Source organism: Madurella fahalii (genome assembly GCF_045866475.1).
Source record: "Madurella fahalii IFM 68171 DNA, scaffold_1, whole genome shotgun sequence".
In the NCBI taxonomy this organism is placed as follows: domain Eukaryota; kingdom Fungi; phylum Ascomycota; class Sordariomycetes; order Sordariales; genus Madurella; species Madurella fahalii.
In genome coordinates, this window is record NW_027263971.1 from 8,099,893 (window position 1) to 8,124,719 (window position 24,827).

At 59.5% G+C, this 24,827-nt stretch overlaps 3 protein-coding genes across 3 annotated transcripts; 2 read left to right on the forward strand and 1 right to left on the reverse strand.

Moving 5' to 3' along the window:
- Nucleotides 1-159: 159 nt before the first annotated feature.
- Nucleotides 160-7,848, forward strand: MFIFM68171_02260 (uncharacterized protein; the record flags this gene model as incomplete). The annotated part of the gene is made up of 2 exons (XM_071057682.1): nt 160-7,479; nt 7,546-7,848. The coding sequence occupies 2 exons, from the start codon at nt 160-162 to the stop codon at nt 7,846-7,848; spliced, it is 7,623 nt and encodes a 2,540-aa protein (XP_070913783.1).
- Nucleotides 7,849-8,657: 809 nt separating this feature from the next.
- On the reverse strand, nt 8,658-18,170 carry MFIFM68171_02261 (BTB domain-containing protein; the record flags this gene model as incomplete). Its single annotated transcript, XM_071057683.1, has 2 exons — nt 8,658-15,049; nt 15,143-18,170. 2 exons carry the CDS (start codon nt 18,168-18,170, stop codon nt 8,658-8,660), a joined length of 9,420 nt encoding a protein of 3,139 aa, XP_070913784.1.
- Nucleotides 18,171-19,076: 906 nt separating this feature from the next.
- MFIFM68171_02262 (uncharacterized protein) lies at nt 19,077-22,429 on the forward strand (the record flags this gene model as incomplete). Its single annotated transcript, XM_071057684.1, has 6 exons — nt 19,077-19,617; nt 19,698-19,904; nt 19,969-19,989; nt 20,056-20,791; nt 20,850-21,227; nt 21,289-22,429. The coding sequence occupies 6 exons, from the start codon at nt 19,077-19,079 to the stop codon at nt 22,427-22,429; spliced, it is 3,024 nt and encodes a 1,007-aa protein (XP_070913785.1).
- Nucleotides 22,430-24,827: the final 2,398 nt, after the last annotated feature.

The following is a 24,827-nucleotide window of genomic DNA, read 5'->3' on the forward strand; positions in this document are numbered from 1 at the left end:
AGCAGACTTCTTCCGTGGGACACAATCTAAAGTATACCTGTTGTTCCTATTCAGCGCCACCGTCTTCGTATGTATGTGTGACTGTGTTCGCGCCTCCTCCCCCCCTTCTATTAGCACTCGACCCATACCCATGTACGCCTCCAAAGGTCAATAGACGGTATGGCTTCGTTCAGCCGTGTTCCCTTTCACGACTCGGACGTCTCGACTGCCGGGGGCTCGTTCCACACCGTTCGACGCGACGGTAAACCGGCCAACTCTGACAATGCATCGCCCAACAGCACGGGCGGCAGCCCGCCGTCTACGGGTACGGGGGACGCGCCCGCTCGAATGGCGGCGGATGGCGTAGGTCGTCGCTCGCTAGAGGGAAGATTCAAGGTCGACGCCCAGACCGGCGGCGTAGCCTGCACCATTCCCATCGAAACCTCCCCAGGACGCAACGGCGGCCTGGAGCCTGCATTGAGCCTGCAGTACGGATCCGGAGCTGCGGGTACCAACGGCGTCTTCGGCATGGGGTGGCATCTGGACGGCGTCGACCGCATCGAGCGAAAGACGCTGCTGTCCATCCCGACGTACGACGATGACAAGGATACCTTTGTGCATTCTCGGGCGGGCGACTTGGTCCCTGTCGCCCATGCCGAGCCATTGGTCGTCGAGGGCTATCGTGTCTACGAATACCGCGCTCGCGTTGAGTCGGAACCGCTGCGCATCCAACGGTGGGCCAAGCACGGCGGTGACACGTTCTGGAAGACTATGGCCTCGAACAACATCGTCAGTGTGTACGGCCGTGCCGACGACGACCGGGTTCAGGCATCTTCGGGCGAGAACCCAGATTCACCAAAAAAAGTCTTCGCCTGGCTCGCGTCAGAAACGTACGACAACCATGGAAACCACATGAAGTATGTGTACAAGGCAGAGGACGGCGTCGGTCTAGGGACCAGCGTGTTTGAAGCCCACCGCGACGCGGTGCGACCCTCACCACAGCGATACCTCAAGTCGATCCACTACGGAAACACTGTCCCTAGCCGCGGCTCACAAGGCTCAGGCTGGAAAGCCGTGTCGACGCCGACAGCATGGCTGTTCGAGGTTGTGTTTGATTACGGCGAGCACGATAATGAGCGTCCCACCACGCACCCAGAGGGGTCGTGGGATCTCCGTCCCGACCCCTTTTCGGCCTACACCAGCGGCTTCGAGGTGCGGACGTATCGCCGCTGCCGCCGCATCCTGATGTTCCACCATTTCCCGTCCGAGTTGGGACGGATGGACTGCCTGGTCGCCTCGACATCTTTTCTCTACCGAACCGACGAGCGTTCAGGGGTCACCCTCCTCCAGTCGTGCATCCAGAGCGGACACAGCCGCAAAGGGACGGCGGACTACTGGACGGTCAGCCTGCCGCCCGTTGAGTTCACGTATACGGCGGCACCAGATATGGCTGGGCTACCGGTCCAAGAGATGGACCTGCGAATGTCCGGTCTGACCACCTTGGCGGCGCAATGGATCGACCTGGACGGCGAGGGCGCGCCTGGCGTACTGACCAAGACGCCCGATGCTGGCTGGTTCTACCAGCGCAATCTCAGCCGCGACGGCCGGCCCAAGGTCGGGGACCCGCGGCTGGTGACAGCCGTTCCCAACGTCGCGCACCCGGACGAGTGGGACTTTGAGGATATCCACGGCGACGGCCTGCCGGACGTCGTGGTGGAGGCCGAGGACGGCAGCCTCCGCGGCTTTTACGAGCGCCGAGAGGATGGTGGGTGGATGAACTTCGTCCCCTTTGAATCGTACCCCGTCCTGGACCACACCAACTCGCATGCCCTCCGCCGAGTAGATCTAACGGGCCGCGGCTACGCCGACCTTTTGTGCATGACTCCAGCCGCCGGCGGACAGCTCAACTGGCACACATCTCTGGGCCCTCGCGGCTTTGGCGCTGCCCGTCCCACGACGGGTGCCCCTACGCTGCCGCTTGAGGACGCGACGTCGCTGATGCCGCTTTGCGATATGACGGGCGACGGCCTGGCTGATATCGTCCAGATTCGCAACGGTAGCATCTGCTACTGGCCTAACACGGGGCACGGCACGTTCGGGACAAAGGTCGTCATGGGAAACGCCCCGTGGATGGCGCCGGACAACCTCTTCTCGCCCGAGCGCATCCGCACGGCCGATCTTACAGGGTCCGGCACCACGGACCTGGTGTACGTGCGGCCCGAAGGCGGCGCGGTCGTCTACTACAACCGTTCGGGGAACGACTGGAGTGAGGGCTATGTCGTGCCGGGTTTACCCTCCCTAGACCGGGGGTCTGCCGTCGACCTGCTTGACCTCGGCGGCCGCGGCACGCCGTGCCTATGTTGGACATCGGATCTACATGTCAGCGCCCACAGCGGGTTGGCCGCTGTCCGTTACGTGCAGCTCGCCGGAGAGCAGCGGACCGGGTTGCTAGCGGGGTGCTCTAACGGAATCGGGGCCGAGACGACCTTTGCCTACCGGTCGTCGTTCGCCTTCTACCGAGAGGACGAATCGCAGGGCAGACCCTGGACCACCAAACTCCCGTTTCCCATCCAGTGCGTTGCCCAGACCAAGACGGTAGACCATATCGCCAAGACATCGTACACCACCCGTTTCGCCTACCACAACGGCTACTACGACCACGATGAACGCCAGTTCCGCGGCTTTCAGATGGTCGAGACCTGGGACGCCGAAGCGTTTGACGCCTCGTCCGCACCACAGTTCCAGCGTCCGCCAGTGCTTACCCGACGATGGTTCTACATCGGCCTGCGACGGGTAGACGAGCTCGACGTCGTGCCGCATAGCTACGCTGTGGACGCAACCCGGCATGGCCCCCTACGAAGCGCGGCCATTCCGCCTGGCCTCGACGTGGCCGCCGCTAACGAAGCATATCGGGCACTCGCCGGCCGGGAACGGCGTAGCGAAGTCTTCAGCGCCGACCCGTCCGACAAGCACGTTGCGCTTCCCTACCTGGTCACGCAGCAGACATACGACGTAGTCATGCCGCTGGTCATGCCGGGCGGCATAGTATGCCGAGTGGACGAGCGCGAGGAGAGGGGTGCCCACTACGAGCGAATGCACGACGAGGAAGGACGGCTCGCCCTTTCAGAAGGCCGGATCCAGCACCGTCTCGTCCTCCAGGCGGACCGGTATGGAAACGTGTTGCTCGAGGCGCTCGTGAACTACGGCAAGGCCGCCAGTCAGCTATCCGACCCTGAAGAACGGCGGAAACAAGAGGAGACCCTCATCACATATACCGAGTCGGTGTACACCAATGCCATCGAGGCGGCTGATTACTTCCAGATCCCACTTGTGGCCGAGACGCGGCGCTACCGGGTCCTGGGCGCGCCTGTGGCGGCTGTCTTGCAGGCCCAGGATCGGGACTTGTGGGAAATCATGGCGCGACAAGATGCCGTCCTATTCAGAGGAACTACCGAGATCCCCCTCGATGGGGATCCAGAAGCACAGGTTAAGACGGCCAACCAGACAGGGTACCGTATCCTGCTTGCGGAAGATTGTGTGCTATATAGCAGGGAAGACCTAAAGGGGCCGCTGCCGCGCGGAGCCATGGAGAATTTCTCCATCGTCTACCAGAGCTATCAGCTGGCCTTCACATCAGCTCTCCTAGACAAGGCGTTTGACGGTGCCCTGCCGGCCATCAGCCGGGATGTGCTCGCCCAGGAGCTAAAGCGTGGTGGTTATGTTGAACTGTCCAAAGGGGTATGGTGGATCCCATCATCGCGCCCTCTCTTTGGGGACGATACCCCGGAACGCCGGCTGCCGGCTGCTCGTCGCCAGTTTTACATTCCGAACGGCGAAATCGACGCGTTTGAGAACGTCTCGACAACCGAGCTAGACGCGTACTGCCGACTGGCCGTAAGCGCCACGAACGCGGTCAAGAGCAAGATGACATTCGTCAACGATTATGCCCGGCTGCGGCCAGTCCTGGTCACGGATGCCAACAAGAATCGAACCGGGACGGCCTTTGACCCGCTTGGACGCACCATCGGCGTGGCTGTCATGGGTAAGGAAGGGGACAAGCTACTTGCCAACCATCTAGCTCATGGGTTCGACGACAAAATCAACAAGACGGCCATGGAAGCCTTCCTGGAAAATCCCTCGGGGGACGCTGCACGGTCACTGCTCTCCACGGCCAGCCGCAGGACGATATACAACCTCGACTGCTACCGCCAGGCGGCAACAGACGACGATACAGCAGCGGCAGCAGCAGCGCCAGACAAGCCGGCATGGTTTGCGGAACTAGCGCGTCACGACCACGTCGGAACGACCACCCCCAACACACAAATCTCGGTCCGGATCACCTACCTGAACGGCGCCGGCGCCGCGATCCAAACGGCCTCACTGTCCAGCCGCCCGGAGAACGAGAAAGGGGGTACGGCGGCGTGGGACATTAGCGGGTGGGTGGTGAACGACAACAAGGGGCAGCCGGTCCAGACGTTCCAGCCATTCCGGGCGTCGTCGCACGCGTTCCACCGACCGCCCAAGGACGGCGGTGGCGGCGGCGGCACGCTCGCGACGACGTCGCTGCGGGACCCGCTAGACCGCATCGCGGCCGTGCTCCACGCCGACCACAGCTGGGCCAAGACGCGGCGCACGCCGTGGGCCCGGGTGGAGTTCGACGCCGGCGACACGGCAGGTATCGACGATCCCGCCGCCGACGGGGATGTGGGGCCGTACTTTCGGCGTCTGGACAGGTCGTTGTACTTGCCTACGTGGTACCGGAAGCGGACGGCGGTGGCGGTCGCGTCGTCGTCGTCGTCGTCGTCCCATTTGTCCCCGGAGGAGAAACGGGCGGCGGACCAGTCCGCAGTGTACGCCGATACCCCGACCACCGTGCATTTGGATGCCCTCGGGCGTCCAATCGTGAGCGAGACGGGCAGTGATGCCGAGCGGCGGGTCATCTGTACACAGTACGACGCCTGGGGCCGGGTGTCCGCGGTGCGCGATGCCCTGGGCCGGGTGGCTCAGACGACGCGGTACGACCTCCTGGGACGGCCGCTGTATAGCAACAACATGGATCGGGGCCGCTGCTGGCAGCTGCCCGACGTCGACGGTTCGTCGCTCCTCTCATGGTCCGATCGAGGCACCCGCCGGCGGATCGAGTACGACGAGCTCGGGCGGGCGACGGGGGTGTGGGTCCTCGAGAATAAGGCGTCGTCGTCCCCGATTCAGGTGGTCAAGAATGTGTACGGCGAGGCTGCGGACGATGTGGCTGCGAGGAGTGGTAACCTGCATGGCCAGCTCTACCAGCGCTACGACCAGGCGGGACTGCGCACCAACTACAGCTTCGACGTGCTCGGGGGGTGTACCAAGTCTTCGCTGCGGTATGCGACAGAGTTCCGGAATTCGGTGGATTGGTCGAAGATCGAGGATGGGGAGGAGACGGACGCGGGCATGGGCATGCTCGAGGCGAGGGAATATACGACTAGCGTAACGTACAATGCGTTGGGCCTCGCCGTCGAGACCATCGCTCCCGACCTGGGCTGCATCCGGCGCAAGTACGATGTCGCCGGTCGGTTGAAGGCGCTCTGCTCGTACGACGGCGAAGGGAAAGGGGATCCTACCGCCTCGGTGGACAGCGTCGAGTATGATCCTGACGGCCAGGTTACTCAGATCATATACGGCAACAAATCGCAGACGATACGCATCTACGATGCTCAGACACGAGCGCTCGTGGAAACACGCACCGTCTGCACCGACGACCGGAAGATAGTGTTACAGCACGTCTCGCACACGTATGATTGCATGGGCAAGCTGGTCTACACCGCCGAGAAGACGCCCATCGCCCTCACCGGCACAAGCAAAGACCCGTCAGTCCAGCAGCTATGGTATGACTGCTTCGGCCAGCTCGTCCAGGCCACGGGCCGGGCGCAAGTCGATGCGGGGTCCAAGCAGTTAAAACCCCACGGCTCCAATTCGGGCGCCTCTGACGCCGTCGCCGCCGGTGGTAGTAGTTCTGTCGTTAACTACACCGAGACGTATACCTACGACAAGGCCGGAAATATTCAGACGATGCAGAATACCCCCGGCGGCGAGTACTCGGGCTGGACGAGGCGATATGCCTACGAGGAGCCGAGCTGCGTGAATCCGAGCGAGAAGAGCAACCGACTCACACGTACGGCCGTCGGCGGCGAGACAGACGAGTATGCATACGACGATGACGCTGGGCGACACGGCTGCATGACGTCTGTGCCGGGCTACTCGTCGCTGAGCTGGGACCACGACGACCGTCTGCATTCCTTCTCGACACAGCGCGTGGCAGGGGATGCAACTCCAGAGAAGACATGGTACGTCTACGACGCGGAGGGGACGCGTGTGCGGAAAGTCACCGAGCGATGTACCGGCACCAGCACCAGCATCAGCATCAGCACAAGCACCAGCACCAGCACCAGCACCAGCACCAGCACCAGCACCAGCGCCAGCTCCGTTCCGAAGAGGAGCAAAGACACGCGCCACCTACCAGTGGGCGACATCTTCACCACGTACCGGGGCGATGGCGAGACCGTCTCCCGGACGGCGGCGACCTTATTCGTGAACGACGAGACGCTGGGTCGCGGGCACACAGTTTTTGTAGAGTGCGCCTCCGACATGGCTCAGCCGTTGACTCGATACCGCATGAGCGAGCGGCTCGAACTCGATGGCGACGCCAATGTGGTGTCGTATCACGAGTACTCGCCGTTTGGCGCGAGGACCTATCGGGCGGGCAACCCCGACGCCCCTCGCGCGTACCGGTTTGCTAGCTATCGGTGGGATAGCGAGAGCGGGCTATATGCCTGTGGCGCGAGATACTACGCGTGCTGGCTCGGACGGTGGACATCAGCGGATCCGTTGGGAACGGCAGACGGGCTCAACTTGTATGCCTACGTCGGGAATGATCCTGTTAATTTCGATGACCCCAGAGGCACGTCGAGCCGGGGACGAGGAGATTGGCACAGGCCACCTGCTCGGGGGAGAGGCGGAGGGGGTGGGCAGCGACGCCAGCAGCAGCAACCCGCCCGGTTCCAGGCAACAACATCCACGGGGGCCACAGGCGCAGGGGCAGCGGCATCCAGTTCTCCGAACCCCGGCCCGTCAGCCTCCATTGGTGGTCGGCCCACTCCAGCTCGTCATAGCCACCCACCCTCGACCTCATCCGCCGCCTCCCCTTCTCCCGCCGCCGCAGTCCCCGGCCCCTCGGCCGACTTCATACGGCTCTACCGTGGCAGCGATCTTGTTCGCGCGCAGCAGTTTGTGGAACAGAACCAGGTACACGCTGTCACGACCCGCGACACGGGCGACTTCAACCACATCGCGGGCGGGACATCGTACTGGGCGGCGAGCGAAAAATCGGCCTGGTTTCATGCAACAAGGTACTACGGAAGCCGTCAGCCCACCATCATCAGCATGGATGTGCCACGGGCCGTGCTAGCTGGCGCTAGAGTTTTCGACTACGGGCCGGAACCCACGCAGGAATGGCGGATGGTGGGTTCCCTGGGCTACCCACTTTCTCGGATAACATCATGGGCGTTGCTGACACATTAACCGTAGAGAGTTCACTTTGACCGACGCGGAATATCCGACGAAATTGTCTCGGCCGGCTATGGCAACACGACCCTCGTCCAACAGCGGGCGCAAGGGGCCGACGTCACCATTGGACCCGAGTCAATGATCGCTACCAAACGCTATACTACCAATCCCGGACAATTGCTTCCTATCGACGGCGAGCATGGCATGTCTCCGCTGAGGTTTCCCCGGAGCACAGAGCCATACGAGATGCAGTATGCCTTTAAAAATGATGTCCTCGGCCAGCTGGGCGGGTTTCAGAAGCGCTATAACCTGGTACGCCGGTGACGGGATGCTCAAGTTGGCCTAGTCTAGCCCAGATTCGTCGAAGTTAATTACTGTGGATATTGCTCCTTGTCTGAAACAGATATTTCTATCCAAAATAGGGGTCTATCTTATTACCTGTTTCTTTTTTCCTTTTCTTTTCTAGGGACTCGAAGCTGCTTGATATTCCTCACTCGCAGATGGTTCCTTATACCTTATGGCGCATCTCCCTAGTCCAGGATTATAGTTCAATCGAGCCCCCTTGGAAACAACATTGCTTGGAAATCATCCTTCACTTTTAAGCACCTTTTGTCCGAACCGCTACGTGGTACGCGAAGGAAAAGTAAACAGTGTATTACGACGATCTCCACAGTGGTTTAAGTGTGGTCGGATTTTTGGTTGTTGTTCAATTGGTTGTGGTCCTTGGGCGAAGCCCATCACGTCTAGTATCGCCAACTCAGGTGAGCCCTTCTTGGCACCCCCTTAACCAGGGCCCACGTTCTAACACCTTTCGCGCAGCTTGAGCAAAACTGAGACAACCTGCCATACTTTTGGCCGGTCCTGGAAATAAGACTAGTAGGTAGTACGGCGTTTCAATTCAACCTTCTTACCGCTACGGATTTTACGTTTCTTGTTGATAATTACTACGGCAGAGACTGATTAAACCAAGGTTCCTCAGTCATTGTACTGTATCTATCTGTGAAGAGCTACTATGTAAATAGCATAAGTTATCAGTCTGGGGAGCACGACTACTTAATTTTTGATCATAACAGAATTATCCAAGCCACGAAACACCCATCTCCCTGTATGAAGACAAAAGAGGAACGTTGAAGTTACTTGCTGCCGACCAGAACGTAGCGGACCAACAAGTACACACCGTCCAGAACCCCCTTCTCCCCTAACACGCTGCTCGTGGCCCTGATCTCCCACCCATGCAGCTTCCGCTCACTGTCGCTTAGCTGGCTGCGCGTGCGCAGCCTCCAATCCCCCACGGCGTCGGCATCCCACTTCTGCTCGGGCTGGGAACCACCATCCTTACGGTCCGCAGCGGCCGACAGTTTCATGCCATCGACCAGCGTCGCGTCCCTAGAAACCAAGGCGACGGAGCGTACTTGGACGGGCGCGGCGCCGTTGCCCTGCTGCGTCCAGTACGGGAGCCGCTCGCGCAGACCGCCCAGCCCCATGACGGCCTCGGTTTCTGCATCGTTCTTGTTCTTGAGCGCCGCCAGCTGCGCGCCGAATCCGTACCACTGGTTCGCAAAGTCGTTCTTGAGGTCCCACATGGCCCAGAGACCCCCCTCGCCGCCAGCCGCGGCCGAGGCCGCGGCCACCTGCGTTGCCGTCCGGATCGCCGCGTTGGCAGCGGCCCGCAGGCACACGCCGCCCTCCCGCGCCGTGTACCGCACGTGCAGCAGCACGTCGCTGATGGTCTCGTAGTCGAAGCGGCGCAGCGCGCCCGGCAGCTCCAGCCGCCACGTCGAGATGGCGCCGGCGCCCTCAAACGGCATATAGCGCGGCCCGGAGAAGGCGAGCTCAAAGACGCCCGCGTCGTTGGCCCCAGAGCTGATGGCCACCGACGAGATGGGGACGTGGTCCGTCCGGAAGGCCTCGTGGGCCGGCGCCGCGCCCGACGCCGCGTACTCGTCGCCCGTAGACGCGCCGTATTGGGATACGCGGTACTTGTGCTGGAGGAGCGTGAGCGTGGCGTTGACGCCGCTGTACGGGCCGACCACCGCGGGCATGGACACGGCGACGGAGCGGATGCGCCGGATGTAGTGGCCGGGGAAGTCCATGTCGTACGCCATCTCGGGGATGGTAAACGTGGTGCTCCCCGTCAAGCGCAGCCGCAGCAGCGCCAAGGGGTCGAGCTGGCTGAGCGACACCGTCTTGGTCACCTCGTAGTCGTGTCCGCGCCCCTCGAGCTGTGCGTTCTCGAGCCGCTTCAGATCCAGATACAGGTGGTCGGCCGCGAGCAGCCCGTCGCGCGACGCATCCCAATATCCGCCCGGCCGCAGCAGCGCCACGTTACGCCCCTGCTCGAACGAGAGCGCGCTCTCGGCTCGCCGCGCCGCGCCCAGCGCTAGCGTATAGGCCTGGTAGTAGAGGCCGCGCAGCTGCTTCTCCATCCACCCGTATAGCTGCTCGCCCGAATACTTGGTCCGGTACCACGCCTCCATCTGTACTGCGTCGTCAATCTCGGCCTGTTGCAGCTCTACCTCCTTGACGGCGCTCCGCACGCGCGTCTTTTGTATCTCGATCTGCTGGTCGATGGCCTTGATCTCGCGCCCGCGCAGGTTGGCCTGGAGCCGGCGCTCCTGTAGCTGGCGTACGAGCTGAGCCTTGCGCCCGGCCTGCGTGCCCTGGTCCGCGATGATCATGGCGCCCACCTTGATGGCCGCGGACCCGGCCTGCACCACGCTCGCCATATTGGAGCCGCCCGCCGACACGCTCATACCGATGCCCATCGGCTGTACATTGAGGGTAGCGGTAGGGATGGCGCTGAGCGCCGCAACTAGCCCGTCCACGCCGGCCGAGACGGCGTTCAGCGTCAGCGCCGTAGCGGCCTTGTCCATTTCCTCCTTCTCATACCGGGACCGCCGCATATCGTCGTTCTGGTTGACCGGCTCGATGTCCTGCTCAATGTCGTACCACGGCTCGGCCTGGCTCTTGGGGATGCGCGAGGACGGCTCGCCCATCAGCTCGAGGTAGAAGGCGAGCTGGGACTCCTGGGACTCGCGGTTCAGCTGCAGCGCTTCGATGGCCTGCTGTGCCTCGCTGAGCTGCGTGTTCTTGATGTCGAGCATGAGCCGGTGGATCGCCGTCGTGTATTTCGCCCGGAGCAGGGCAAAGGCCTCGCCCTCCTTGCGCTCCACGGCCGAGAGCATGCGCTCGCCGAGCCCGCGCAGCTCCGAGCACAGCTCGAGCGCGCGCTGCACCAGCACGTCGAAGCGCTGGCGCGGCAGCGGGCTCTCGCGCTGGCCCATCACCATGGCGAGCGCGTCCGAGAAGCCGGCCCCGCCCCTTTGGCCGCCGCTCAGCGCCATCAGCGCGCCCGGGTCGATGAGCGGCTCCACGAGCGAGTACGTCACGGGCCGCCCTTGGATGTCGAGCATGTTGCGGATATTAAAAAGGCGCTCGGTAACCAGATCGCGCAGCTGCTTCAGCTTGGGGTTCAACGGCACGCAAAAATAGGCCGTCCGCAGGAAGCAGACCACCTTCTCCCCGCGAGGGTCGGTCTCGTCCGGACGGGTGGCGCCTTCGACCCTGCGTAGCTCGGCCGAGAAGGGCAAGCCGAGCTCGAACTTGATGTCCTTTTGTTTCAGGCCGTCGTAGGAGAAGCCGCTACCCTTCCGCTTCCCCAGCTGCGGGACCTTGGGCGGCGCTGGTCCCAGCACGTGGGCAGCCTCGACGTAGCGCTGCGTGGCGAGGGGGAGGCTCTCGAGCGTGCCCTGGCGGAAGTGGACGTCGCCGCTGGCGATCAGGATCTCGGCGTACTTCATGATGATCCATTTCATGTACGCCTGGGGACGCCCCCGCGCCGCGGCGTGTACGAGGGCGCCGTGGGACCGGCGCTCGAGCACGGCCGGCCCGAGGATGGTGGCGAGCTGGTTCATGTCTACGGGAACCTCGCCCTTGGCCGCGGCGATCTGCGCTGCCATGTCCTGGAACGGCGGGAATCGCCAGCACGACTTTGTCGGGCGCGTCTCGACGGCCATGGTCGTCTTGGACGCCTGGTCGGGGTCGAGCAGGGCTTCGGCGCTCGACACCAGGGGCGACACTACCACCTCGACCGTCTCGGTTGGCTTTCCGCTGCTGTCGCCCGGTTTCTGAGTCGTAACCCGCTTCACGAGGCGTTCCACGTCCCCATCCACCGTCGGGTCGAACACGAGGCGCGCCACCTGCAGCGCCTCTTCAAACTGCTGCGTGGCGAAGAGGCGATCCACGGCCAGGAGGACCGTGTGGAGACCAATCTCCCAGTTATACAGGGCGCTCGGCTGGCCGAGCTCGTGGCTCGTGTGGCCCTTTCGCGCGCCGAAGGCCTCGGTGCCGTGTTCGGCCGTCGATCTCCTAAGCGTCGCGAACACGGCCGTCAGCGGATCGGTAGGGTCCGCCGCGGCTTGCATCAGGTTGCGAGAAAAGGTGTGATCGAGCACCGACAGGTCCATCTCATCACGCAGCTTGTCGGCGCTCCACCACGTCGTCAGCAGGCTTGACTTGGGGACGTTGAAGTAGCTGAGGCCGGACCCGTCGCTATGCTTGACGCTGAGCACGAGGCCGGTGAAATTCTGCCCCGAGCTGCTCGGCGCCAGGGTCCAAGTGATCGAGGCCACGGGCTTTTGCGGCAGGGGACTCGTCTTCTTGTCGCCCGCCGAGATGTGGGCATCGAGCGCTGCCGGAACCCAGGCAACCTCGGCGCGACCCGTTGTATCGCGGTCCCCCCCCTTGTGCGGATCGCGGTCGGTGCGCAGCGCCATCAAGTTATAGCCAGCCTTCCCCTCCGGAGCCGCCAGGTCCACCGTGATCCGTTGGAACGAGGTAGGGAAGAGTCGGTTGGGGGCATCGAGGCCGTCGTGGTTTTTCAGCTTGCCGATATGGCCCTCGCCAAATGCAAAGGCCCCAAAGACGGTGGCCGCGCCGCTCTGCTTGCTTGAATGGCTGACAGCCAACGAAAGATAGTTGTTGACCATGAGGATGGGATCGATTCGGAACTCTCCTGCGCTAGCTGCATCCGCTTTGATCGTCAGGGCGCCGGCGCACATGCGCTTTGGTGCCCAGCTCCCACTCATGAGCTCAGTCCAGCCCATCGTCACCTCCCAGTCATTCTGGGGCGTGGTGCTGCTGATGTCGGTGGTCCGGAGGTCCTCGAACTTCGTGGCCTTGACCACGCCCGTGCCTTGTGCCAGTGTCTTGGGCTGAATCTGCGGCATGAACAAGTACAGCCGCCCACGGTTGAGGAGGGGGAGGAGGTAGGTGCCCGCCTCGTCCAGCCGCCTGCCGTCCCACTCGGAGTCAACCAGCGGGATGTCCATGTCGATCTTCTTCCATGGGCGCCAGAAGAGCTCGCCACCGGGGCCGTAGCGGAGAACCGTCAAGGTGCGGTAGTAGAAGCCGTAGGGCGCGGCACGGGTGCGGCCGAACAAATGGAAAACATCAGCGATGCCAGGCTGCGGCTCGTGCAAGTAGGAGACCACCTCGAGACTCGAGATATCGTTCAGGCCGTACACGTAGGCCTTGATGCCCTCGAGGAAGGTAGCCAAGTTAAGGTCCTTCTGCATGAGGGTAGCCTCGAACTCTTCGAATAGGTGGCTCTTGTCGTCGCGTAGCGTTGGGTCGAGCCAGTTCTCGGGATAGAGGAACAGCTTGCGATGCGCCTCCCATAGGCTGTACTGCTGCATCCATTCCCACCGCTCGCGCCGCACGACGCCGCGAGGCACTTGGGACTCCAACCCCAGGAGGCAGCGCTGTACGAACAGCTGCACCGACGAGATGGCCTGCTTGATCCGCGACGTACGCAGCTGCGGGCCCATCTGCACGTCGATCAAGAAATACTCGAACAGGCCGTCGGCGTTTCCGATCCCGAGATCGCGGACGTAGCCTTGCTGAAGGAGGAAGCCCACCAGCGCCCGCCTCTGGTTCTCCATCAGCTGGTCCTGCGCCATGTTGCGCTGCGCCGGCCCCAGCCGTGTGTGCAGGCTCTTGGCCACGCCCGTATCGTCGGCGCCCAATGTGCGCCGCGGCTGCGCGAGGTTGAACAGCATCGACATGGACGGCTGCGCGGCAATGCCCGACACGGCGGCGAGTCGCTCGTCTAGGCGCATGACCGCCTGCAGCGCGAGCAGCGTCGACGGCAAGCGCAGGGCAGCGGCCCGCGCGGCGTTGCTATACAGCTCACTAGGGAACCTCGCGGCGAGTGCCTGGGAGAGGCGCTTGACCTTCCATCCTGTGCAGGCAGCTACCTCGGAGGCGAGCACCTCGGACGTAGGCGCGTCGGCCGCCGAGAGCCAGGAGAAGAGGCTGACGAGGCTCCTGCCGCTGCTGCTCTTGGTCTTTGTGCTGCTCGAGGAGGCGGCGCGGGAACTATCGCGCAGGTCCCTGTATTGGTGAAGGCAGACGAGATCGCCGAGCGTGGGTGCGTTGAGATCTACGGCTAGCGTGCCAGACTCGGCGGTTGCCACATCTGTTGCTGGTTTTGTCCCGACCTTGGAGCTCGCGAGGCTCAAGTACTCCACCTCTTCGGCGGTGAGCTGGAGCGTCTGGCAGATGCTGGCCACGCGGGTAATGGCCGCGCTGATATGGGCCGCGCGCCGTGTTGTGGTTGCAGCGAGTAGCGACTCGGCGGTGAAGGTTGACTTGAGCACCTTGGGCGTGCACCAACGGAGGCGTGACAGCGGGAAGGTCGCCTGGAGGTGGCACGGCTGACCGCCCGTCATCCGGAAAGGCTTAAAGGTGTTGGTGGCCGTGTTAAAAGGAACCTCGAGGCCATTGACGGTGAGTCTGATAAGACCTGAGTCTTCCTTGCTCGACACGTACTCCAGCGTAAAGAGATCGGTAGTGCTCGGAGTAAAGTACGCATCGGGGCTGTCTTCAGAGAGCGGTGATGGGGTGGCGCGGCCAAGTTCGGTCAATTCCTGCAGCGCTGCCATCGCCGAGATTGGTTTACTATTGACCTGTGAGGTAGAGGGCGGCACTTGGACGATGTTGGAAACGAGAACTGAAACCATGGAGGCATCGAGGTTAGGCACCAGACCCATTACGGCGTTGATGATAAGCGTCTCGAGTCGGTCTTGGACGATTGTTGGGCTGGCCAAGTCCACGAAGGCGCGTCGGCGCTCACGCACTTGCATTTCCGCCTCCATCTGTTCCGCTTCTGTCGGCTCTCGGGAGGACTCCGCGGGAAGCTTGGTGGGGGGATAGTCTTGGAGCAAGATGTTGGGTGACGCTTCAGGGGCGTTGAAGCGGGTTCGGATCAGCTTCTGCGGCTCGAGCGATCGCGTTATCAGCTTCGCGAGCACGTCCTTGACAGACGCTGGGAGCACCGCATTTTTGATCTCTTCCTTCTCCACCGCAGTTAAGATGCCGGTCAGTTTGAATTCAACACGATGGACGTCTTTGTTTCCAAACTCTGGTATTGTCGATAGCTTTCTAGGCCACTTCTTGGCCGCTTCGAGCAGCTTCTGAACGTCTCCCTTGTCCATCGAGATGGTTTCAGACTGGACCTGAGTGCCTGCAGAGTTAATTGGTAACGTTAGCAGCATGGCGTCTCATGGGAAGAGGACAGGGGACTCGGAGCCAGAGACGTAATTAGGTTTGTACGTACCCTCAACGAATTCGGTGACTAACTTTGCCGTGGCGGCGTCAAACGCGTGGGCTGCACTATCCGCTACGTCCTCGACCGTCGGAGACTTGCCCGCGTACACAAACGGTAACGACTTGCGCAACTCTCTGGCCCCGTCTCGGATCGCCGCCGCAATGCGCAAGCCTTCGCTTTCTAGCGCGCTGTCGGTTACGGGAGGCGGCTGCAGCACCTTGGTCAGTGACTGGAGTGTCCATCCTCCATCAAGCAGTGTCTTCCACCGCCTGATCGCTGCCAGTGTTGCCGTGGGGGTGGCGAGCGGGTCTCCAGGTGTTTTGTCGAAGAACAGCGGGAGAAAGCGGCCGGCTTCGCTAGGTGGCACAGCCAGGATCCGGCAGAGTAGGACGTGCCGGTACAGGATGGAGAGAGTGTCGACGTCGAGGTCGGCATCTTCGAGGCAGGTTACCCCGAGAAGGCTGTCGATATGCTCGAGCGGCCACTCGAGGCTTGCGCAAACACCCGCGCGGTGCTGATACAGCGGCGTGGTGCCGCTTCCGACGAGAAAGTACCGGCCGGACGCGGGGATCTTGAAGAGCGCATCTACTTCTCCGGCCGCTGGAGTCAAAAATCGTCGATGCAGCAGTGACTTGTTGCCGAAGCTGTCGATGGGACCCCAGAGCGGCAAGAGCGCGGCTGGCTCGATGCCAGTTAGGTCGCTGAGCATGACAAGCGACGCGATGCCCCTGACCACGAAAGGAGATATCGATAGCAGCTCAGCCAGTCGCGGAGGTGCGGAAGTGCTTGGCGCTCGGTCCGACCCTGTTCGTGTAGTGGTCGGCGACATGGCCATCTCCTTGTTCCGCAGGCAGAAAATGGCGGCATCCAGTTGTTTGGTCGGCCACCGGAGCTTCGCCTGCAGACGCATAAATGACTGTAGTGCGAAGCAGATATCCTCTGTCAAGGGCTGGAAGGGAGGCTGGGCCGCATAGCTCAGCAGACGAAGCTTCTCGAGTGAATTATCAAAGTCGGCAGCGCCCCTGTCGTTGGTGATGACCAAATGATGGCCGAGATATTGCGTCTGGACGAGATCGAGGACGTCCTGGAAAGTGAGGCCGGAGCGGGCCATGAGTTGTCGCTTGATGAATGACAGTCCAGTCCCGTGGGTTATATCCAGCATGAGTTCTACTGGCGTCTGTTCCGAGCCGGGTTTCGCCTTGTAACCCCATAGCGTTGCTGCGTCCCAAGGGCAGCCTCGATCGACGGCGGCCCCCTTGACGCTTGAGGACGCAGTCAATATGTCGGCCAGCCAGCCAGGAAAGAAGGTCTCGCCGGTTATAGCCGCAAAGTCTGCCTGCTGAAGACCCAGAACCTCAGCCGTGTGCTGCCGCTCTAGCACTTCCTCGGCGCCACGAGCGAGCCTCTGCCGCAGCATCACTGCACTGGCGTCGCCAGCGGCGGGGTTTAGGACGGCTGGAGCTAGATCTTGCAACAGCAAGTCGGGTGCCCCGAACACCTGGAGAAGCTCTTGCATCGACACCTTGAACGTGGCAAAGTACTGGGCAATGGCATCCCGCGCCTGGTTGTACGGGAAGACGGCGAAGGGGAACATTTGCTTGCTTACGATCGTGTACACCTCGTAGTCGGTGTTTCCTGGTCGGTAGACCGGCTCAGCGGAGTGGCCGTCGGCGCTGCCTTCAGGCTGCTCCGGCGTGTTGTACGTCCTGACGGACCCCCACCAAGCCTGTGTTGACGCCAGTCGCGGCTTGGCATTGTACCTGATGAAGGACTCGAGAACCTCGTTGACGAGGGCGATGTATGGGATGAGCGTCTGGGCGTTGGCGCAACTGAGTTCAAGTTTCCTCAGGTCTGGCCGGCGCTCGGAGAGAACTGCAAGCAGCGTAGCCCCAGACGGTGCCCTGATCGCGTCGAGCATGCCCAGCAAGTCGGCGAAATATGCGGAGAGGCTGGTGACGGAACAGCACATCTCACAGGCCGTGTCTTCCAGCAGGAAAATGTCGGTGAGGTTGTTGCGTAGCGTGCCCGGCCGTCCGCCGTCCGGTTCGCCCGCGGCTTCTTTGGGGCTTCTAGGCTCGATGGGAATGAAGCCGGCACGGCGGGCCTGCATGAGTTCCAACCAGAGGTGCTCGTTCCAGCAGTCGACGTGCGTCGCGCAGTCGTGAATCTTGAATGCGCTGTCCCTCTCCATGCCGACCTTGAGCATGTCCGCGGTAAATTGGCCCTTGGCGGTTTGCGAAATCTGCCGCACGGATTGGTATCTTTGGTTGAAGAGCAGCAGGACATGCTCAGGATCCTCGGCCAAGCGGGAGAGGCTCTTCAGCGACGCCACCAGATCGACGGCATCACGGAGCTCCTCCTCTGTGGCCTCCAGCTTGAGCGCTCTCACACTGGCTAGCAACTCTGAGGCGCCCATCTCGAGCCCGCCTTGGACCATGGCGGACAGGATGTGCTCCGCCGCCTTCGTGATGCGTTCCACATTTCGCCCTGCCCCGGGGCTGACATAGAAGTCGACCCAGCGGACCAGAACCAAGAGCACCGTGAGCGGTTCCGCGTTATAGAGCGCTGTTCCCACGCTCTTCAATGCTGCGACTGTGACCCCGGCGGGCGCCTTCGCTGCGGTCTCGTCCAGGTCAGCCTTGGGAAAGAGGACTTCTGCAAGACGCTCTAGCAACGGCTTCGTTGCCTCGGGTTGGCTCAGCTTCTCCAACATCCACCCGCAGACAACCAGTCTGGCGTCGCTAGGGCCCACATTCTCTGTGAAGCTATAGACGGCCTTGATGAACCGCAGGTTGGCAACATCAGATGCCGAGAGCCGGCCTGCCTCCAGAGCGGCGTCGATAGCCGCAGAGAGAGAAAGGATCGGGGTCTCAGTGGACGGGGACGGCTTTGCGATTCGCTCAAGTCTACCAAGAAGCTCCTTGGTAATGTTTGCGGCGAGGAACTTTGCAATTGACGAGTTGGCCAGAAACTTGGCAGCCTCTGTCGACGGCTTGTCTGTCTCCGCCGTCGGCATGGCTCCCCCTGTCGACGTCATGGCCGTCAAATCTCGATTACCTTGGTCGTTTGTCACTGTGTCGATCGTTTCAGAGAGGGCGACATGGCGCTAGTTGGGACTGAAGCAGACTCACCTTGTGAATAATCGCGAGGCCTGGCTTCCACGAGGCAGGCTTGGAGTCGCGGGGTAGAGATCAAGAAGGGCCATCTCCCCAACAGCGAGATTTTGTCAAACCGACAAGGCCGCCATCAGCAAATACCCTCATACCCACGCCGGTCGAGATGCCGACAGACTCTCCCCAGCATGTGAGGCCGTCACCGGTGTCCGTGACTCCATGGACAATCACTGGCGAAAGTCCGAACCCTGCTCGGTTCTCCTAGTTCCGATTCAAAGTTGATCGCGCTTTTGCCGCTGACGGTGAAGTGAGACAAGTTGCTGTGTGATGACGGCATAAGAACGACCATTGGTGTCCGTCCTTAATTACCTCACCTGAATAACCCCGCGGGGGCGCTGATATTGGGCATTGCTGCATGCTGCAATCGTCGATCTTAACAACGCGCCTGCATGATTCGGCCCCCCCGGGAACAGAAGGAACGGAAAGGCTAAAGTCCAACAATGTCCATTTTGTATTGAGGGAGGTACCTGATACATTGACGAGACAGTAGACACCTAGGTACTTAGGGTTATCTGCGGAGTCTGCCCTACCGTGGAATAACTAATTAATACGCTACAACCTTCCTATTCATTAGTAGCGACTTGACCCTCAGGATGGCAAGAGTGTGACCTTGGTCTGAAAATCATATCCCTCGTATACATAATCTCATATCAAGCCCAAGTTCTCCCCGCCACCTCAATCCATTTGTGAGCACCCGTCCCCATCACCTTATCACTCCTCTGTGGCATCTATCTTTTCCTAGTCGGCGCGGAAAGACGGCAACGTCCACAATGTCGTCGCTGCCGAGTATCAAAACGGTCTCGCTCAGTACAGAGCGAGGCGAGATTGAGTACTATGACCAAGTGGCCGCCTTCTCCGAGCAAGTCATCAACAAGAGCTTTGAAAAGCTCTTCCGAGAGCGTCCTGCTGTTGCCGAAATGAAGTATTACAGCGGTGACATATCCGAGGGCATGCTGAGTGCAAAGCTGGATGCCCCCATGATCGTTATCGAGATGGACTCGGCCGAACATCCCGAGCTCCAGTTCCACGTCCGCTTTAAGGAGGGTCACCTGACCAACGGCACCGAGACAGTCGACCTTGCCGGCTGGGTCGTCGTTGTCAAGGCTAGAATGGAGGAGATGCTAGCGTCCCCTGACCCCAACGACAAGGACTCGGATCGAGCCAAGGAAGCCGCCAAAGCCTTGAAGGAGCTGAAGCAGGACTACGACTTTCACCAGCCTGTGACGACCGACGAGAATGGCCCCAATAACAAGCCGAGGAAGGTCAAGGCGGGGGAATACTCCATCCACCGGCTCTTTGCCGCCATCAGTGGTACGTCCCCCCCGTTACTGGGACTTATTATGAAACGAGACAGCTGACACGAACACTGACTCGGTGTTGTCGGACAATAGAGGGTGGCTGGAGTGCTCCTCTTTGGAGTCTTTCCACCTGCCCGGGTCCTGACGGGAAGCGCATAACCTTGAGCGAATGGGGGAAAGACAAGGACAATTACAAGAAAAGGGTCATGGTGACTACCACACTGAGCCTGTGGGCCGAAACCCATCAGCACTCGGCCTTCTTCACCCTGGGTCTTCAGATAAAGGTCCCGAGCAGCGAAGGTCAGGCAATGCCCCCGTCAAACTTCATGCAGAACCAGGGCTGACAGCTTCTAAATATGCTTAGACAACGCCCTCGCCACCTACGGTAAGCCGGTCTAACCCTTTCGAGTCAGGATCCCATTCAGTTGTGACTAATCCTCTCGCCGACAAGCCCCGACGACCCTCTGGCTTCAGGGCTATCCTTATTTCACCGAGGAGGAAATAGAGGAATACAAAGTTCCCCAGCGCTTCCCCAAGGGAACACCCGGCCGCGAGCACAACTGCCTTCTCTACTGTGAGACAACCAACGGCAGAGCCAAAGATTCCTCTGGCAAGCTGCTGCCACCACCGTCTTTCAAGCGACTCCCCTTTTCCGGTAACTTGGCATGGCGTGGCGCTCCCGGCCACTTTGTGATTGACCACCGGCTCTTCCTAGACCAGCATATACTACCCTTGCTAAAGGGTCTAACGGTTGCCACCCAGGTCATCCCCTTGTGGCCAGACATGAGCATGAACGACGGCTGGCCCCAGTTCAAACCACGCTTCAGCTTTGCCAGCGACCCGGTCGACGAGAGGGATAAGCAAAACCTGGGCGGAATCCCCCGGGGCGATGCCGCCAACCCCTTTTTCCTATTGAAGCCCGACGGGCCGGCACGGTACAAGTGGTCCGACACGCTCCACGCCCCGGGAAGCAGATCTTACGTTGCCGAATATCCGGGGGCCAAAAACGCCCCCTTTTACCGCAAGTACGTCATCTTCTCGGAAATGTCGGTCACCCTCGCCTGGACGCCGGGGGACCACCGCTTCAGGGTGGAGGGGCGCACCCTCTACGACCATTGGGAGGCCTACTTCAGCAACCGCGACTTCCCCTGGGAACGAGCCGACCCAGATGTCAATTTGTGGGGAGCGTGAGTAGAGCATCGACCTAGATTAGTATGCAAAGATTGGTTCCGATTCGGCTGACAGTGGCGAATGCAGTTTCAAGGTCGAGGCGACGTGGAGCTTCACCATCGACCTGCTAGTGCCCCCTGCATCATCGTCAGATGCTAAAACTCCCAACGGCGTCATCAAACCAAAGGTTTTGGGGATTGATTCGACGGGGCTGCCCAAGGACTTCCGCGTGAACGGAAAGAGACCGGAATATTTCCTCGACGACACCCCGACAAAGGTGACGACAGCGATCCGAGACAACATTTCGGATGCAGTCAAGAAAATAACCGAAGGACTAGAGGGCAAGTTTGACTACTCTGGGCGTTTTACGTACCCAGGAACCAGCGAGTTGGAGTTTGGTGATCCCAAAATCAACCAGTGGGGGGACATATACGCTACCATCAACTACATGGAGTGAGTTTTCCGGATACCAACACAAGATGTGCCTAGCTGATAAGCATTTCCTCACCCGCAGTCGCCCTGGTCGAGTGCAGGTAAGACCGCCCGGTTACATGAAGTACGAGGTCCCGGCCGAGAGAAAGCCTGGGGTCGTCGTGACCAACCCGCTACTCCGGGGCAATGTCAACCCTCCACATGTCAGCTGGCAGGTTGGGGTGCCAGCGTTCGATCCTAACACCAAGCGCGTCAAGATCTCACTCACTGGGTCCAATATCACGGGTGAGAATGTTGGCTTCTCCCGTGTCAAGGTTGTCGTCCCAGCGATCAAGGATCTCAACTTCAGTGCCCTCTTTGCCGAGCGTGATCCGAAGAAATGGGTCAAGAAGGAAGAACCCAAGCCCCAGCCGCTTAAGCCAAAGCCAAAGCCGGGTCAGTCCGAGCCGGGCCAGTCCACGCCGGGCCAGTCCACGCCGGGCCAGTCCGCGCCGGGCCAGTCCAAGCCAGGGCAGCCGCCCAAGTCAGAACCAGCAGGAGAGCCGGCCCCAAGTGGCGGTAAAACGGGAACGGATGACAACACGACGGGCACAGAATCTAGCAAAGATTCGCCTGTCAACACCCCAAAGTCAGACGAGACTAGCGGTGATACCGAAGGCAACACGACGGCCAAGGGGGGCAGCAGCGGGGAGGGGCAGCCAGCTCCTGATGCCCAGCCCGTGCCTCGCAAGACCAAGCGGCCCATCATCCCCACGCAGCCTAGTACGAAACCGAACGAGTCCACCGATACTACAGAACCCAACCCGCCGCCGCCGCCCCAGCAGACCTGGCACATGCAATCGAAGAACGTCATCGGGCGCAACCTGGACGTGAGCGCGCGCATCGAGGCCGGGAACCTGGTGTTCGACGTCATGGGCCACAACGCCAAGGGGCGGCCGGAGAAGTTCATCCTCGACTCGAGCTCGCAGTTCACGCTAGAGCTCGAGGGGACGGTGCCCATGGTCGGCACCTACGTGCTCCAGCTCAACGAGGTCTGGGCGTCGCCCGACCCGGACGACGACACGCCGTGGTCCGACAAGTGGGCCGACACCTTCATCGGCGTCGAGCTGAACGCCACCGGCGGCGGCAAGAGCTACTCCGTGGGCGTCGATACCTACGAGAAGCTCCTCGGCGTTCAGCCCAAGCCGGATGCCCCTGCCGGCGGTGGCGGTGGTGGTAAGTAGGGTCACTGTTGATTTTGTTGTTGCTGTTGTTTTTGGGGACGCGACGGCCAGGTATAAGTGGAAGAAAATGGGGAGGCGGTAGGGTAAGAGCAGAATTGAGGATCGATTCAGCGTTGACTTGAACGGTAGTACAAAGATTGTTAGTTTCTTCCTAGTACAAATCAGTATATCTCCTGTCCTGGTCTGCAGCAAATTCTGGTTGATTCTAGGCATGGGAAAGCCTTCCGTCCCGTCATCAGTGTCGAACAATCATCAGTGCTGTAAAGTTTGTGGAGATGCCATTCAAGAATAAAACAACGGCTGAGCGATGCTGGGTAGTCTCTAGGAAATAGCCTAATTCCTCTCAGAAGGGTGAGGGTGTAGGAAGGCTGTTGTGGGCCGAACGGTGTAGAGGTAGGCCACTTGATGTTAGGCTTGGGCTACTCCCCCAGGACTCGGAGAGCTGCACCCGACCTTCAGATGCCGGCAGCCAAGAGTTCGGATATGAAATCTCTGATTCTAGTAATATGTCCCCCTTATGGGAAACTGTATTCTGATATCGAATACAGTGGCTCTCGTGTTGCATGGGATGCGTGATGAGAAGTGTATCATTCATCATCTAGACCCCCAACCACGTCTTTAACACAATTCCGTCGGATTCCCTGCCCCCAGACTGCCTGGAAAGCTCATGTTAGGCTTTCTCGAGCCACCTTAGCTTTTCCTCTTTTACATGAGTTCTATGGCCACCAAGTCACTTCGGGTTATGAAGCTTATGTTTGCCACTAACGTAGTTATATAATAAGCGAGCGATGCAAATAAGCGAGTGACGCACTTCCCACTAGCTCGCAACAACTATCCTCAATTACAATATAACAACACCAGGAACTAACTACAATTACATCAGAAACACCTAAATTAGAGGCTTTTATAACCCCCTGAGAAGTACGTACATTATAACTGGGTATACTGCATACACTACAGCGCCGAACCTTCTTACAACCTCTCTTCCCCATATTAATACCATCCGACTGTATTTCCTGTCCTACGTCACTACCTACAGCCTCTGGTCTAGTAAATCCTGTAACGTATTTGATAAGTGAGCGGCGAATATAAGCGAGCGGCAAATTTACTACCACTCTACCACAACTATCCTCAATTACACAACTACAACACTAGGAAATAACAATAATTGAACCAGAAATAGATGAATCAGACGATTCTTCAGCCTCCTGACACGTACGTGAATTATGGCCAGGCTTGCCACACAGACCATAGCATCGAACCTTCGTACCAAACCTCCCTGTACCACGACCATTTGGCCGTGTTTCCTGGACTAACTGCTCATCTACAGCCTTCTGGTCCAGTAAATCCTGTACCTCTTGTACGGTAAGTGACCTTCTAAACCGCACACGTGTTTTTTTTGACCCTCCGTCTCTTACTAAGCCTCTCATTGGCCTTGCGTAGTAAAGAGACCTCAGTACGCAGAAGAGCCACCTCGTGTATTACGGCCATTGTACCTTTAGTCAATTAGTCCACAGCAGCCAGCATAGGTGTTAGAGAACTGCCTTGATGGTTAGATATCCGGCCTTTAATAAGATCTGTCTGTGAGGTGGCCTCTTAGGGGTTTTGTGGCGTCTGGGATAGCTAAGGTAGTGCCGTATCTGGGCTTGAGGCTAGTGGAGTTAGAGTTCGGGGCCGTATATCTATCTTGGAAATCACTCTTTCTGGGTTGTACGGTATAAGGCCGGCTCTAACAATAGTGCCTTGGATATTCTTGTCGGTAAAGGAGGTAAAAAATGCCTCTTTGAACGCGTAAAGGGATTCCAATTTGGTGATGTACGTGATATACATACGTATAAGTTCCTCGATTTGTTAACCGTAAGCCCTCTTCAATGGCCTAAAACAACCAATATCTAATGGTTAGACGAGGTACGAGGAGTGTGGAACATATAAAGCGTAATAATACTGTGTTTCTGGCAGTAGGTTTCGAATTGGTCGGAGTGGTGGCTTTCGTGGCTGTCGAGAACTAGGAGCTAGTATTTGCCTTTCGTACGGGATGCTATATAAAGATCGAAATGCCGAATCCAATCTAGGCCTTTCTTATTGGTAGTCCAGCTGTTATCGGTTGTACCGATATACCAGGTAGCTAGAAGACTATACTCTCGATACTAGCTCTCCTAGTGATATTTCCCTTTTAAAAAGATAAATAGTAGGATAGCCCAGCTTTAGATATTTACTCCTTGGATAACTGTAGCCTACTTACGATTACTAGGCTAGACCTTTTTGACCTTACTAAAGCTATTAGAGTTAGTAACTACTATACCAGTAGTAATTATACCTATTATAAACCTAGTCTCGTTAAAGTTATATATATCCTCGTTAAGGATACTATATTTGGCTTTAGTGTTATATATAAGTG